Genomic DNA, 16,685 nt, shown 5'->3' with positions numbered 1-16,685 from the left:
GATACCTATGGTAGTAGGTGCCAGGTGCACCGGTTTGAGTGTTAAAAACTGCAACGCTGCTGGGTTTGTCACTCTCAAGAGTTTCCTATGTATCAAGAATGGTTCACCATCCAAAGGACATCCAGCCAACTTGACAACTGTGGGAAGCATTGGAATCAACATCCCTGTGGAACACTTGACACCTTGTAGTGCATGAGGCTGAGTCGGTCTTGAGGGCAAAGGGGTGTGAAACTCAATATTAGGAAGGTGTTTATGTTAACACTCAGTGTAAATGCCTCATGAGCATAGTTCAACTGTCCTACCCCATCAGAATCCAAAATACAAGCTCGTTTTACTCCAATGTTTGTAAACCAAGTAAATGTAAACACCATATAACCTCAAAACATGGTTAAAACTATCATTTGTATATTACAGATGGTCACTCCTTGCAACCATAGCTCTATGGATTTCAGTGGTTACATTTCTCCAGCCCCAGTAGTCAGCTTTTTACCAAAACAGGGAGGACAATTTGTTATCGTTTCAACTGCTGATTGCTGCTTTAAAGGTCCCCAGCTAAGACAACCAACCATCACATTGAGTAAAAATGTTCCTCAATAAAGCAGCAATCACTGAGCTGATCAAGTAAATGAAGTGGTAACCAAGGACGAGTGGAAATATGAATCCATATTGAATTAAGTATATGGCTCTACTCTGACTGTACAGATCAACTTTCAAAGACCTTCTAGTACTTCAGCTGCACATCTACTCATACCTTTTTCACACTACTGAGCCAAACCCTAGGATGATTCTATGCCAAGCCACGCTCTACTGTGCCAGCCTGGTTACGCATCCATTGTAGTTGCTAAGACTATGCTGGAAAGGACAATGTGAAAGCCAGCGCAGTATGGTTAGCACAAGAGTGTGAAAAGGGTATGAGTATGCTTAGTTTCTGGAAATTAAGTCAATATCAATATCATTTCCACTGACTTCAAATGTTACTGTCAATTATGAAGCGCAGACATGTTTTGCAGGAAGTCTGGCAACATTTGGCCTTTTATTGGACAATGTAACAAAGGTAGATCAGACAACACAAATCAACAGAATCAACATCCAAATTGACAAACACACCAAGAGGTTTTAATAAAGTGCTGACCAAGAAAACAGATAAAGTAACTTAGACATGAAGCTCACGTAGAAAAGTAAAAACATGATCAATGAAAATAAACAAATTAAAATCTACCTCACGTTAACTTCCCCCTCTGTAAAATGGGCTTCGCTTGTCCCTTTGTTGTCTACTATGTGTTCAAAGGATGTGTTAGAGGCATATTATTATCAGTAGTAATTCATGAGATTTGACCATGTAATAATAATAAAAAACTCAGTCTGAGTGCTTGTACTTTGTGCAATTCTCATTTGTAAAAACAAATATTAAAACCCTAGTTTCTAGTACATTCTAAAGCCACTCAGCAACAACAGTCACTTCTAAAGGCACACGAGAAACATTCCAACAGAGCTTAATTTGACCTCTAAAATGGAAAATACCACATTCATCATCCAGTCTGTGACAAAGAGAAACAAACGTCTATATTCAATCATACCTCCATCAATGAAATGCTTATCCACACAGAGGACAAACATTCAGTCCAGTTATATTTTCTGTCAAACATGTGAAACTTTGGTTACAGTAACCTGCTTGTAATGAATATTGAAAACTCAAAAAGCAAATGTTCAAAGTGTGCTGCCTTACTTAGCTCTGCTTTGCACAGAAATGACCCTTTCTGAAAAGAAAATGTCAATGTTTAAAAGTCAAACTTTTATATGCAGAGAAAAAATATGTATCAGATCAGATGAACAAAGATAGAGCACTCTGTAGGGAACCTCAAGACACACGAATAGATGTTAGAAAGCTTTCAAAAACACTCAAATGATGGAAAAAGGATAAGAAACAAAAGGCTGTTGAAGGGATGTTGGTTGACAACACTTCCATTGAGTGTTTCTGTTAGGCTAAAGACTGAATTGAGCTGACCTCAGATAAAATCAGTATCACTCACTTCTCAACCCATTCAAAGACCGTATAAAAATTGACTTCTTGTAAAATGCTATTGAAGCATGAGCTTTTGACAACAGGACAATAAAAGGAGACAAAGTAAGAAAAAAAATCTAACCAACAGAAACATAAACATAAAAATGGTAGAATGCAAATGGCGTTTTGAAAGTTGCACACTACGTCTCACGTCTTCTGATGCCTTCTGCCGTTCATTTCAAAATAAGGGTCCTCGCTTTTGTTCTTGAGTTGGGTCTTCTTCGTGAGAGCAGTGTTCTTTTGGGAGGGGAGGGCTTTGATGTTGGGGCTGGTTTTTCGGGGGGCCGTTTTGGTGGGCTCCGGTTTGAGAGAGGGGGTGTTGGTGTTAGGCGCTTGCCTCCGTCCTGCCCTCTGTGCAGTTGGTACCGTTCTCTGGTTGGTCTTGCCAACAGCGGAAGAGCCACTAGGGGCCCCTGGTACCCACCCAGGGGTGCCACCACATGGAGGCACAACCACTTTGGGGATGGCCCTGGTTTGGGCCTGGCTTTTGGCTGTTGTGTCTTTGCTCTTGGGGGGTGCGATGTTGGATTTGGGCAGGGCTGTTGTGGCAGTCCTGGAGGTAGGGGTTAGTGCCCTGGTGGGTTGGGCCGTTGCAGGCCTGGGTGTTGGCACAGCCACCCGGGGGGTTGGACGGACCAGTCTTGCAACATCCAGACGAAGGCGTGAGCCTGGGGAGGTGGGCCGCCTCTGAGACAGGCGGCGTTGGGTGGCGCCGGTTGGGGGTCGGCCATCTTTCTGGAAGTGGACCCTCGATGGGGCTGTGGCGGCGCGAGGCACTGTGATGGAGGTGTGGGTGGATGGAGTGGAGGAGGGTTTAGGACATTTACAGGCGGGCTCGGGGCACACAGGGCTACGGGGCTGGGAGAGGGCGCCGCAAGGGGACGGCCTGAGCTTCAGCTTGGGGGCAGAAGAGTAATGTAGCAGTGGTGCCGTCTGCTGGCTCTTGCCACTGTGAAGTGAAGGGCTTGGGCCCTGCTGCGAAGACAGGGTGGGTGACACAGCAGCCACCTTTTTGGGGATTGGCAAGGGCTTCTGGGTGGGCTTCTTGGGGGAGGGAAGGGGCATCTGCAGGATCTTTTTGGGTGCTGCGGCTGCTTTCCTGGGCAGAGTTGGGGTCGAGACGGGGGTGCAGGTAGCTTTGGAGGCCGAACCAGAGGAAGACGAGGAGGAAGACGAGGGGATGAGGTTGACTGCAGCAAGAGGGTCCATGTCAGGTAGAGGGGCCGCTGCTGCAGAGCCGTAGCCCGGTGGCCCCTTCTGGTATGCCAGGATCTTCTGCTCCAGAGTTGTGAACTGGAGCACCCGGCCGGGGTCGTACTTGAGCAGGAAACCCCTTAGGGTGTCCCAGCCACCCCCCACACGTACCATCACATGCTTCCCATGCAGCATCTACCACAGTGAGAGAGGGAGAGACAGGGATAAATGTGAGACATTTCAGTTGGTCTCTTTAAAGGGTTAACAGTGAAGTGGTGACGCAGGATACCGTGCTAAACGTCAAATTACCTCTAAATCCCGCGGTGTAAGCTCACAGCTTTTAAAGGAGGAACCACTATACCACCACTACTAACCACTCACTACTCACTCACTACTACCACCAACTAATATCTACAGTGCTGCCAACTACTATCTACAGCCACCATCTATTTTTTCAGCTGCTGTTTGATGGAAGTGTTAACGCTGTTCCTTGGCCAATAAGTTAACGCTGTTCCTTGGCCAATAAGTTAACGCTGTTCCTTGGCCAATAAGTTAACGCTGTTCCTTGGCCAATAAGTTAACGCTGTTCCTTGGCCAATAAGTTAACGCTGTTCCTTGGCCAATAAGTTAACGCTGTTCCTTGGCCAATAAGTTAACGCTGTTCCTTGGCCAATAAGTTAACGCTGTTCCTTGGCCAATAAGTTAACGCTGTTCCTTGGCCAATAAGTTAACGCTGTTCCTTGGCCAATAAGTTAACGCTGTTCCTTGGCCAATAAGTTAACGCTGTTCCTTGGCCAATAAGTTAACGCTGTTCCTTGGCCAATAAGTTAACGCTGTTCCTTGGCCAATAAGTTAACGCTGTTCCTTGGCCAATAAGTTAACGCTGTTCCTTGGCCAATAAGTTAACTGACCTCCTGTCCAGTACTAACGAGATCCACTCTGCTTCCCTAATGAGCTTAGGGTGTGATCTGCTGCTGTGTGGAACCATGAGCAACTAAGACAGATGTTTCCAGCTTCCTTTATCCTACAACGCTGCTTTTTATACTTGGCATGGCTTTTTACTTTCCAGTTGTATCACCATTTTATCAGCCTTAAATACACAACATGGATACTAAGCTTACTTGACTTTTCCAAAATGCTTTGTCTCAAGTCTACAGGTCTATCTAGTCTATATAGTAGGTTGGTCTCAAGTCTCCAAAACTATATAGTAGGTTGGTCTCAAGTCTCCAAGACTATCTGGTCTATGTAGTAGGTTGGTCTCAAGTCTACAAGACTATCTGGTCTATGTAGTAGGTTGGTCTCAAGTCTACAAGACTATCTGGTCTATTGTATGTGAAGGTATAAAAAGGACCAGACGACAGGTACTGACCATAGAATTACATCAAGTGTAGTAATTTAATTTCTACGGTGCTGACACAGCCAAGCTTGTGCCAGGCACCGAGACTGAACCTTTGGATTAATGACCAGGTAATGAATGAGGTTACGTTAGAGAGATGTTTCCTGGTCTCTTGGCAGAGGACAGAAAGGGTGTGTCACTAGCTACAGGTCTAATGCTCACTTAGCAGTGGAATTGACTCAGTGCAACATCTACAGCACATACACTGATGTTCAATGCTTGGGAGAGTTCAGTGTGTCACTATACAGTGTGTGCTGCTCACCCGGATGAAGAGGGTCTTGTCTCCAAGTCTGTAACGGCCCTCTGACAGGTATTCAATAGATACTCTCTGGGAGCAGTTACACGGAGGCTCGTCCGTCAGATGTTGCTCCTGCAACACAGAGGGAGAATTAACATGGGCCTATAGAGTCCTGGCTAAGGAAGCAAGAACAAGGGAAAGACATTTTCTAAAACATTGAGAAACCCTGTTTCATTAACCCATCGCCTAAGGATAAAGCAGAGTTGCTAACAGGAAAACGCAATGAACCGATGAACTCAAATGAACCAATTTTAAGTTGCAAAGACTTGAAAGGCGAGAGAGCAGCACTCAGTAGCAGCCTCTGAATACTGTAGTTTAAGAGGACCGCTTTGGCAAACACACTAATCAAAGGCTAAGTGTCATGCAGCTTAGGCTGTGGACACAGGAAGTGTTCTTCTGATGTTTGTTGATGTTGTGACTGAGCTGCATTGGTGCCACAGGCTACAGAGTCACATGAACCCCAGATGGATGGAGCATCACGAGGACCATAATGACTCATACAGCCCTGAGCAGTGAGGCAACTAGAGCCACCGCTGCCTCCATCTTGGATCTGATGAACTGGGTCACCAACTAACTATTTTAATGGAACAACAAGAGAGAGGAGAGGAGAGGAGAGGAAAGCGGAGAGTCGAGTCCCTATTTAGTCAGTAGAAATTTGACAATAGCACAGTTTTAACTCCTGGAGTGACTTACCCCAGGCTGGTAGAGGCCCCCATGCTGGCAGCACACAGTGAATGTTTTGACTGCAGGAGCAGGTTCTGTCGTCTTCAGCAGGGTCTCCTCCAGCTCAATCTCCTTCTCCAGTTTCACCAGCACCGGAGGCTCCACACCATACCTATGGAGAAAAACAGATCAGTACAGTGCTTTAAAAGGGACTGTTAGGAATTGAAAAAAGATGCCACACATATTCAATTTTGCTGCATTGTCCATCTTTCTACCCCAAAACAGCTGCAACATACCACATTGCATAACTACAGGATCAAAAAGGTCAAAACAAAACGTGGTGGTCATGTTCTAGAATGATCTTATCTTACATTTGTCACAGTGCAATATCTACAGCACATACAGTTTGGACACACCTACTCATTCAAGGGTTTTTCTTTATTTTTTAAAACTATTTTCTACATTGTAGAATAATAGTGAAGACATCAAAACTATGAAATAACACATGGGATCACTGCAGGCGTGTCCAAACTTTGACTGGTACTGTACATCATCTATCAACCAAGGGAAACTTACTTGGAGACGATGCGGCCGATTTCTAGCAGACACAGACACACCTGCCTGGGATCCTTGTGCAGAACTGCGAGACAGAGAAAATACATACTGTAGAGAGACGACATGGTTGTATAGTATAGCAGCAGTGTCACAAACCCATTACTTATAATGAGAAGGTGTCCACATAAAGAACTTATGTTAATTGCTCTCTATGGTGGATCCTATTATGTTATTAAGGAGGATGGCTTAAACAAAAGCCAGACAATGGCTGCAGTGGAGGCATCTGCTCCGTTCAGTCATTAAAGGCTTCCAACTCAGCCCATGTTCCTTTGAACCGATTAAGCTAAGGAGCAATTAATCAACTCCCAGGGTAATGTAGTAATGTATCAAACAACACAAAGGGCAACGTAGTAATGTATTAATCAACTCCTAGGGTAATATAGTAACATTAATTAACTCCAAGGATAATGTAGTAATGTTACAAGAGTGGTGGGATGGAATGGAGTTGGACCCTACCTCAACTGTACAACCATGGTTCTGCTCCACTGATTACACAAGACTGAATGGGTTTTGGTTTGATTGATACCTGTGGACATTCATGCTAGAATGCTAAGCTAACTAGAGGCTGCCGGAAAACCCCCCACCAAATATGCCCTTCAAAACTGTCTGGAGCGATGGCCATTTGTGATTAGCTCCTACTTACTGTGCCTACTGGTCAGTACAGCCTCCCCACCAAACTAAAACGCGTACCTAGGCCCTCTGATTCAAACAGGTACGTCTCCTCCACGCCTATGCGGCGACACCAGCCCAGGAAGTTGGCAGTGTTGTCGCGGGCGAAAAAGGACCCTGGAGAGGCATTGCACTTGCATGTCACCTTCTTCATGGGAAACAACTACAGGGAAAGACATTCAAAAAGTATAACAAATGAACCACACATGCATTGCATCACAGTTGACATAGTTGACATATGACCATGATATTTTCAAAATGGACAGAAAAAAAAACAATAATTTCAGAACCAAATGCACCAACTCGTTTCAGATGGGAAACAGACCACCAGCTCAAATTACCCTATCCATTACCACTCTCCCCACTCGCCTACTTTTCCTTAATATCCTGTTCCCCCTGCCATTCCTGCCGCCACAGCTCACCTTGCCCATATCCAATGCCCCGCTCTGAGAGATCCTGCTCTGCAGAGCTCCGATTAGCTGACACAGCTTCACCCCATTGTTCAGATCCGCCATGAAGCTCTCCGCTCTCACCTCCTCTCCTGTGTATCAGAGACAGAGAGGAAAATAGAGTGTTAGTGTTTACTGTTGGGAGTGAGGGGTGAGTGACAGGGCGAGACATTTAAGGCCAAATGATTAACAAAAGGAAGAATTCTAGGCTGCACATTGAAAAACTTCCATTGCCAGGTTCAGGGTACAAATAATGCCACAGGAACAAGACAACACACTTTTTGAATTATTTCCCCCATGACACTCCTGGTCTTACCCAGCATCCCGGTGAGCCAGATGGCCAGGTCCTCTTGCATGGGTACCAGTGTGGCTTCATGGCGCACGGCCAGCCACTGGTCATACTGGAAGACATCGGCCAAGCCCGGCCCATGGCGCAGCGTCAAAGGGCTGCGAGGATACTGCAGGGGCGTGTCAAACTTCTCCCTGAACCACACCTGCAAGGGGGGGGGGGGGGGGGGGGGGGGATAAAGATTGAGTGACAAACTACCACCAGCTGGTGCCATTACTATGGGGAGAGAGTGCAGAAAAAGGTTTTGGGTGCTGACAATGAAATGTTCCTAGCATATCGCTTACATTCACCCGTTATTCAACAATTCCATTATATTACAAGTGGTGTCAGCCTGGCAAAGGATGTCGTTTTCAGAATAGATTCCAGCACGATAGTGATTGTATCCAAATGCTCGTAGACTAAAGGAGCTGCACGGATCACTGGAAGTGGGTTTAGACTCTGTTGGCACTGGGATAGGCCGGGGGGAGAAATCCGAAATACTTCACTCACACAGGCTATGAGAACTCAGCCCCTGGCAGACAGACTGCGCCTTCGTCAGGGCAAGAATAACATGATTCAAGCATATCAATTTTCAAACATGTTGATATTCATCAGTATACAATTTCGACATTTGGCCCCCTAAAAAAACTATCCAGCTACACGAATAAGATTGAAGTGCAAATAGACAGAGGAAAGGTTGCCTTGGAGATTGAGCAGCGTTTTGTAAGACTCTAAAAATGGAAGAAGAATAGAAATAGGATATTGTCGAGACAACCAAGTCCTCTGAGACGGCCTACTAGATGTCTGCGGTGATATTCCACTTGCAGTGAGGGAAAGGAAATCAGCTGAGGGGAGGATAATTCCTGGAGGCTGGAACAAGCACTGTATTCTACAGTCACATCAGATTAACCTCCAAATCATGGACCCCAACAAATCAGCCGGGCTAGACAATCTGGACCCTGTCTAAAATTATCTGCCGAAATTGTTGCAACCCCTATTACTAGCCTGTCCAACCTCTCTTTCGTGTCTTCTGAGATTCCCAAAGATTGGAAAGCTGCCGCGGTCATCCCCCTCTTCAAAGGGGGAGACACTCTAGACCCAAACTGCTACAGACCTATATCTATCCTACCCTGCCTTTCTAAGGTCTTTCTAATCCCACCATTCCTTCTCCGCTATGCAATTTGTTTTCAGAGCTGGTCATTGGTGCATCTCAGCCACGCTCAAGGTCCTAAACGATATCTTAACCGCCATCGATAAGAAACAATACTGTGCAGCCGTATTCATTGATCTGGCCAAGGTTTTCGTCTCTGTCAATCACTGTATTCTTATTGGCAGACTCGATAGCCTTGGTTTCTCAAATGATTGCCTCGCCTGGTTCATCAACTACTTCTCTGATAGAGTTCAGTGTGTCAAATCGGAGGGCCTGCTGTCCTCAGGGTTCAATTCTCTGTATACACCAATGATGTCGCTCTTGCTGCTGGTGAGTCTCTGATCCACCTCTACGCAGACGACACCATTCTGTATACTTTTGGCCCTTCTTTGGACACTGTGCTAACAACCCTCCAAACGAGCTTCAATGCAATACAACTCTCCCTCCTTGGCCTCCAATTGCTCTTAAATACAAGTAAAACTAAATAATGCTCTTCAACCAATCGCTGCCTGCACCTGCCAGCCCGTCCAACATCACTACTCTGGACGGTTCTGACTTAGAATATGTGGACAACTACAAATACCTAGGTGTCTGGTTAGACTGTAAACTCTCCTTCCAGACTCACATCAAACATCTCCAATCCAAAGTTAAATCTAGAATTGGCTTCCTATTTCACAACAAAGCATCCTTCACTCATGCTGCCAAACATACCCTTGTAAAACTGACCATCCTACCGATCCTCGACTTCAGGCGATGTCAAATACAAAATAGCCTCCAATACCCTACTCAATAAATTGGATGCAGTCTATCACAGTGCCATCCGTTTTGTCACCAAAGCCCCATATACTACCCACCACTGCGACCTGTACGCTCTCGTTGGCTGGCCCTCGCTTCCTACTCGTCGCCAAACCCAATGGCTCCAGGTCATCTACAAGACCCTGCTAGGTAAAGTCCCCCCTTATCTCAGCTCGCTGGTTACCATAGCAGCACCCACCTGTGTGTTACAGCAGGTATATCTCTCTGGTCACCCCAAAAATCAATTCTTCCTTTGGCCGCCTCTCCTTCCAGTTCTCTGCTGCCAATGACTGGAACGAACTACAAAAATCTCTGAAACTGGAAACACATCTCCTTCACTAGCTATAAGCACCAGCTGTCAGAGCATCTCACAGATTACTGCACCTGTACATAGCCCATCTATAATTTAGCCCAAACAACTACCTCTCCCCCTACTGTATTTATTTAGCTTCTTTGCACCTCATTATTTCTCTCTACCTTGTACATTCTTCCACTGCAAATCTACCATTCCAGTGTTTTACTTGCTATATTGTATTTACTTTGCCACCATGGCCTTTTTTTGCCTTTACCTCCCTTATCTTACCTCATTTGCTCACTTTGTATATAGATGTATTTTTCTACTGTATTATTGAGTGTATGTTTGTTTTACTCCATGTGTAACTCTGTGTTGTTGTATGTGTCAAACTGCTTTGCTCTATCTTGGCCAGGTCACAATTGTAAATGAGAACTTGTTCTCAACTTGCCTACCTGGTTAAATAAAGGTGAAAAATAACTGCCTCTCTCCCACACCCTCATTGGCATATCATGATTGAGACTTTCCCTGGGTTTAGCCTCACAGAAAGGTCTCGGTTGTTCTTTGGGAGTTTTTCCACGACCCCATTTGAGTGACTCAAAAACTTCAGTGGGGGTAGAGAACGAGGGCGAGTCAAGTTCACTGTTGCATATATTTGACGTCACAGAAAACATCCCAGACTGAGAAGAAAGAGTATGAGAGAGAAAGTGAGAGAAAGAGAAAGTGATGAGAGAGCAAGAGGTGTGAGAGAGGAAGAGAGTGAGAGCATAAATGGCCCTGCTCAGTAGAAAGCATTTAAAATTCTGTCTGGTTGTCAAAAGATGTGCATTTAATTAAAACACAAAAATGAGAAGAAATTCTCACAACTCGTCCTCCCCAACCCCCTCTCCCTTACATAACTGTGTTCTAAGCATAAGGTGCCTGGCTGGTGCTCTGGGCAAGGCAACCCCACAACTTATGTTGTTTTCCATCTTACTCGCCCTGAATACAGCTAATTAGAGAAAAGGCGACGAGGAGGGGAGTGTTTGAGTTACATAAACATGTGGAGATTACCACCACACCATTGGGGATTACCCGTGGTGACCTCTCCAGCGTCACCTGACTGGATGCAGGTTTCACAGAAATTAAAGCTTTAGTAGCCCTCACGTGGGCTTATTCTAGTTAGACATCAATTCAATTTATGCAAAAATGGTAGTCCTTGTGCAGTAGAATAACTACCACCTTTCCTGTGACCAAATAAAATTGCTAAATAGTTTTGGGTACTGTGAAAACTTTAGACTCCTCCCAAGTATATGTGTAGTTTTCAGAATAAGTGTACAGGCAAGGTACTGTGTACAGGCAAGTAGACTAATTGTGTAAACAAATACAGCATAATCCTGGTAAATCTGCAAGATAGGGGAGGGAGATTGTAAGAGTTTTAAACATTGGACTTTAAAGCTCCCTCTTAATGGAACATAGAAAAGGGATTTTAAACAGAAAATCTACATTCCTAACTCATTTTAATTTTTTTTACCTTTAACTAGGCAAGTCAGTTAAGAACAAATTCTTATTTTCAATGACGGCCTAGGAACAGTGGGTTAACTGCCTGTTCAGGGGCAGAACAACAGATTTGTACCTTGTCAGCTCGGGGGTTTGAACTTGCAACCTTTCGGTTACTAGTCCAACGCTCTAACCGCTCTAACCACTAGGCTACCCTTCTTAATGAAGAAACCAAATAGCCATTCAGGATGATGTGGATCGCATATATGTACACATACTAGGCCTCTCGATTGCATGTTGGTGTGATCACAAGACAGACACCAAGCCAATGAGTTTGAATACTTCTCAAATGCATCCTTTCACCCTTCCTTAATGGAATCACATGATTTGAGTGCAAAAAACTGTTTCCACTACATTGCTTTCACTAATAATGTCTCATCAGATTAGTGATGGGGGAAAAATACATATCACAATAATATTTTGGACAATATTATAATTTATATTTTCACTATGCCTGCGCCAAAACGCCAGTATTTTTCATCCGAAATCTTGTTCTCCGTCTTCTTTATAAAATAGTAAGCCAACATGGTTTCAGCACTTTTAGTTCAATGACTGATCAACACTCATTTTGTCATGGTTCTCTCGTCCCTCTGCAGCAGACATAGGGTGAGCAATATGTTTGTAACATCAAAGCATAATAAAATCACAGTATCAAATCGCAATTCATATATTATCGGCACCGACACATCATGATAATATTGTATCGTGAGGCCTCTGGCAATTCCCAGCCCTACATCAGATCAGTGATAACGTCAAGGATGAGAGGAAGGAAGGATTCAAACAGGGCCAGAGTTACACCTGCTAGTCCTTTATGCTCCTCCGAGTTGTGAAATCTTCCCATGGTTCTTGATGACCTTTGACTCAGAGAGGAGAAACCCCACAGGCAGGGCCGTAACCAAGGTCTGAGTTTTAGTGAGGTCTGGACAGGGGGGAACTATTTGCTATTTGAAGAACAGCAAAAATAACCCTAGCCATTATGACATTGGTTGCTGTTGCTTCATTCACCTCAGTCCATCTACAAACACATAGCCTATAAGCTATACAATTAATACGTACAGAGAGATCTGTTTGCAGCAAAATTACTTTATTGACAAAAAGTAAACAAATTAACTTTGAATTCTTTTTCCAGACAATTCTTGGCTGGAACACATTTTGCCGCAGGGTGGGGATATTTTTTTGTAGCACATGTTCTACAATTCTACACATTCTGCCATAACTTATGCCATGTTAATATAATATCTGAGTGAGAGTGACTAACAAAATATAATACATGAGGGCCTCCTGGAGGTCAGGGCCCCTGGGCACACGCAGGGTGTCGGTAATTCAGCCATGATTACTACAAGTTTAGATAGTTGGCTAAACTAATTTACCAATCAATTTTTTTTACTGGCATTGGTGAGTAACATAATTGAAAAACTGCTTATGCACAAAATGGCACCTAGTGTATTCTACGATCCTAACTCAACAGTAAGTTGAGACCCTGACTGTGCTCCCCCCAAAATGTTATTTTAAAAAAACATGTATGAGATCCAGACCTCTGTGTCCTCATATGTAGTACGGTCCTGCCCACAGGGTTTATTGGCCTCCTCAGATATCAGACGGCCTTGAGAGCAAACAGATTATGTTGCTGGACATAATAGACCAGTAAAAACAGTAAAGCGATTGGTGTCAATCCGCCTCCTGAACAGACCAGCTCAGGGCTGCCCAACCCTCTTCCTGGATCTACCGTCCTGTGGGTTCAGTCCAACCCTACTTTAACACCTGATTCTACTAATTAGCTGCTCAACAAGACCTTAACTAGCTGAATCAGATATGCTAAATTAGGGTTGGACTGAAAACATACAGGACAGTAGATCTCCAGGAAGAGGGTTGGGCAGCCCTGGACAAACTAAACCAGGAAAGTGTTAGAGATTTTGAATGACTCGTGAAGGGTCCTAAACTGATGAGAACGTCACGATTTTGCTTTGCCATTGTAGCCGAGCCGTTTTGCTAACACCTGACTGCTACTCCTATCCTTTAGATATGTAAATACAGCAGGGATTGGAGCCACGGTATGAGAAGAGGTCTTTGGACTGGGCCTTTGAGGGAAAAGGAGTTACCCCTTCTGATCAACAAAAAACATTCCAAAAATCCTTGTATGTTCATAAGTCATTTTCTTACCTGTATGCCAGCCTGCACTGCCATCGCTGCAATCAGAGGAGATTCACCTTTTCATCCTGAAACAGACACGAGGCTATTAAGTATAAAATGTATAGAAAACAGATATACGAATTAAACTAATATATCAGAATGTTTACAAAATGTAAAGCTCTCCCTCCTTCCTCCTAGGATGTAGGGGATTACCCAGACCCATAACCATCCCCTTGGCCCAAAGGTGTGTGTGTGTGAGAGAACGAGAGCGAGAGACAATGAGCTGCACTATACTAGCCTCTGAAGGTTTATTTAACAAGAAACACAGCCAGCCCCCCCCGAACATATACACACCCCAAAACAGCTCCCTTTCTCCCCACCTAATTTAAACGTCTCTACTGGGCTGAGCTCCAGTACTCAAACGTCACCATAGACCCAAGGGGCAGGCAGCACAAACTAAGACCCCAGAGCTATGACCGCATTTCAATTTCATAGATAGGGTTGCAAAATTTCAGTTACTTTCAATAAATTCACTGGTTTTCCCCGAAATCCCAGTTGGAGGATTCCCGGAATCAGGTGGGAAGAAGCAAAAAAATCCAGAATCCTCCACCAGGATTTCTGGAAAACCGGGAATTTATTGAAAGTTCCCAGAATTTTGCAACCCTAATGATAGATTCACATTGCAGCTACTTAATACGCTGTTGTCATCTGATAGACCGCTCCTTACTTGCACAAAAATGTGCATTCAGTTACTCTGACACAGCATAAAAGAAATCAATGAATGTCTCATCTGTGATGCGTTGCTCTCAGCAGAGGACAAGATGACAGCAGTGCAGACAAGCAGAATTACCTTAGGACAGGAGGAAGACAGTAGTCATGTACGAAAAGAGCTGCGTAGAACCCCCAGATAGTCGGAAAAACCCGTCTCCACCCTGCTTCTGACCGGAAAACAGAAAGCGCAACACAAACCACACAGGCTCCTACTGGCTGGTTCCAGACTTCAGAGTGTGTTATGTCGACAGCGAGCGAGAGAATGACAGAAGGAGGAGAGAGAGAACGGAGGGAGGAGGGAGAGCCTTGACTAATGAAGTGGCTCTGCTCAGCGCTGCAGAGGCCCCCCACTCCTGCGACGGCCAGTCCTCCTCTCACAAAGCACCCATTGTTACACAGCATCCCCCCTTCCACGCCCCCCACGCATCCATCATCCCCCAACTCTGCACCTACCCTGGGAGCTCCCTGCGATGAGCTAGTGGAAATGGAGCGCTAGGGGGCAGGGGAACCAGCCACTTCCTCATCTCACCCCCCCCCCCCCCCAAAAAAAAACATGATAGCAAGGTGAAAGTTTGGTGTGGGGAAGACAGAAGAGAAAAGGGCAAGGGCCAGGGTTCAAATTACACATTGCGACTGTCCCTGATCTGGGATGCCCTCAGAATAGTGGCTGGACCAAAGTGTTCATTGTCTAATGCTTATGTGGGTGCTCAGGCCAGTGCGCATGTCCTGATTTGCTAAAAGGTGACAAGCACTGCCATAGTTGGAACCCTGGACTTGCTCCTGGAGTAGATCAGTAGGTCTAAACTACTGGACAGTAGACAAACAAAGAGGGGGAGAAAGAGAGAACGTGGTGACTTTTAATTTGAGTAGAGAGGATTATGTGGCTGACAGTAGAGGACAAAGGGAGCACTCGTCTCTAGAATGTGCTGCATCTGGGGCCCCAATGCGCGAGTTGAGAGAATGCCTCCCTGTGGGGACCAAAAGGGCAGCATGCGCGTCCACACCACCACCAAATGTCAATGCGAAGGAGGGAGCGAGAAATGAAGAGAGGCATTCAAAAACAGAATGTGTTTAATGCTGCTGGGTTGGCTGATATGAATGTGCGAGTGTCTCTGAGGAAAGGGCAAGGCTCGACACTTGACATGGGGCGCTGCCTTGCACATTCTCCAGAGGTTGCCGAAACACTTGAACAAGGCACGTTCTCTCTTGGCAGCCTTGTTCAATCAAAACCGGTCTTCCAACAATGACCTCTGGGTCCAGCAAAAATGAATGTTTGAATGAATATGCATTGGAGCTTGTTATTGCTTCACAATATAAACCTTGTTTGGTACATTATGCATTGGTACATTGTTGGGTAAATCCATTAGATTTTTAAACTTATCTTTAACTCTGCATTGTTGGAAAAGGATCTGTAAGTAAACATTTCTCTGTTAGTCTACAAATAACATTTTACTTGATGTTGATTCATGCGTTTTGTTTTTGATAGAACCGGGATGTAAAATTACAACCTGCTTCCTACCAAGACGGCCCTTTAAATTAATTGAAATGGTGGGTCTCCCTTTGTGAGGAAGTAAATGGGAAGGTTTAATGAAGTAGAGGAACATTAACCAAGCCTCTCTGTAGTCCTGAAGGAAAAACACACAGATGGATGAGGGAGCAGGGGTAGACTGGCCACATGTTCCCCACGCAGGTCAACATCTTGCCTCAGTAATCACTTAAGAGGATCAGGGGCTATTCCAGACACAGACGATCCACCCTCACTGATCACAATACTACAGACAGCACGTAGCACGTGGCACGTAGCAGGTGGCACATGGATGGAGCTGCAGTCGATGTACATCAGGTGTTTGATTTGCATTCAAGCGCACAGCGAGAGAACACACAATGTTGGGGGGGTTGCATGTTCATTTGTTTTACAGTGCATTGTAAAGTGTGTGCGAATTATTGACTTGGGGGGGGTGAGTCGCTTATTTACCAATAGCATGGAACAGCTGCGCTAGTCTAACGTAAGAGTGGAAAGGGGCTGTAAGCCAGCACATGGGGCCATAGGCTTTTTATTTTTTACCCTGCTCTCCTGCCAAATGGGGTCTGCTCCACTCTCCCCAGAGACTACCAACTCCTCATTCATTCAACTTCTCCTGCTGAGCCCTTTGTGTCTCAACTTAATTGGCCTGTCAGTTGAAGGTTTCATTCGGTGCCTCTCCATCGGAAATGGACCTTGTATTCATTATGGGAGGAGGTGCATTCAGGCAGGATTAGGCCTAAGTGTAGCATACAGCATTAGGCTCAACCCATGTCCTTCAAGAAGAGTTGTCCTGAAGATGACGGGTCGCC

The 16,685-nt window shown here is 45.0% G+C and overlaps 1 protein-coding gene across 2 annotated transcripts in view; it reads right to left on the bottom strand.

Annotated features, from left to right (window-relative positions):
* Nucleotides 1-1,002: 1,002 nt before the first annotated feature.
* LOC109896575 (GAS2-like protein 3) overlaps nt 1,003-16,685 on the bottom strand; it is a 37,007-nt gene continuing 21,324 nt past the window's right edge. The window contains exons 1-9 of one of the 2 annotated variants that reach the window (XM_031798112.1): nt 14,431-14,845; nt 13,611-13,666; nt 7,663-7,840; nt 7,320-7,438; nt 6,919-7,060; nt 6,190-6,253; nt 5,644-5,785; nt 4,915-5,022; nt 1,003-3,451 (exon numbers count right to left, since the gene is read on the bottom strand). In XM_031798112.1, the coding sequence (XP_031653972.1) occupies nt 2,210-3,451; nt 4,915-5,022; nt 5,644-5,785; nt 6,190-6,253; nt 6,919-7,060; nt 7,320-7,438; nt 7,663-7,840; nt 13,611-13,634 (2,019 nt within the window). In that variant the 5' untranslated portion in view covers nt 13,635-13,666; nt 14,431-14,845 and the 3' untranslated portion in view covers nt 1,003-2,209. Of the gene's footprint in view, nt 3,452-4,914; nt 5,023-5,643; nt 5,786-6,189; nt 6,254-6,918; nt 7,061-7,319; nt 7,439-7,662; nt 7,841-13,610; nt 13,667-14,430; nt 14,846-16,685 lie in introns of those variants that run through there. The other variant, XM_031798111.1, reaches the window with a different exon arrangement.

Source organism: Oncorhynchus kisutch, linkage group LG19 (genome assembly GCF_002021735.2).
Source record: "Oncorhynchus kisutch isolate 150728-3 linkage group LG19, Okis_V2, whole genome shotgun sequence".
NCBI classification, from domain to species: domain Eukaryota; kingdom Metazoa; phylum Chordata; class Actinopteri; order Salmoniformes; family Salmonidae; genus Oncorhynchus; species Oncorhynchus kisutch.
This window is presented reverse-complemented; position numbering and strand designations above follow the sequence as displayed.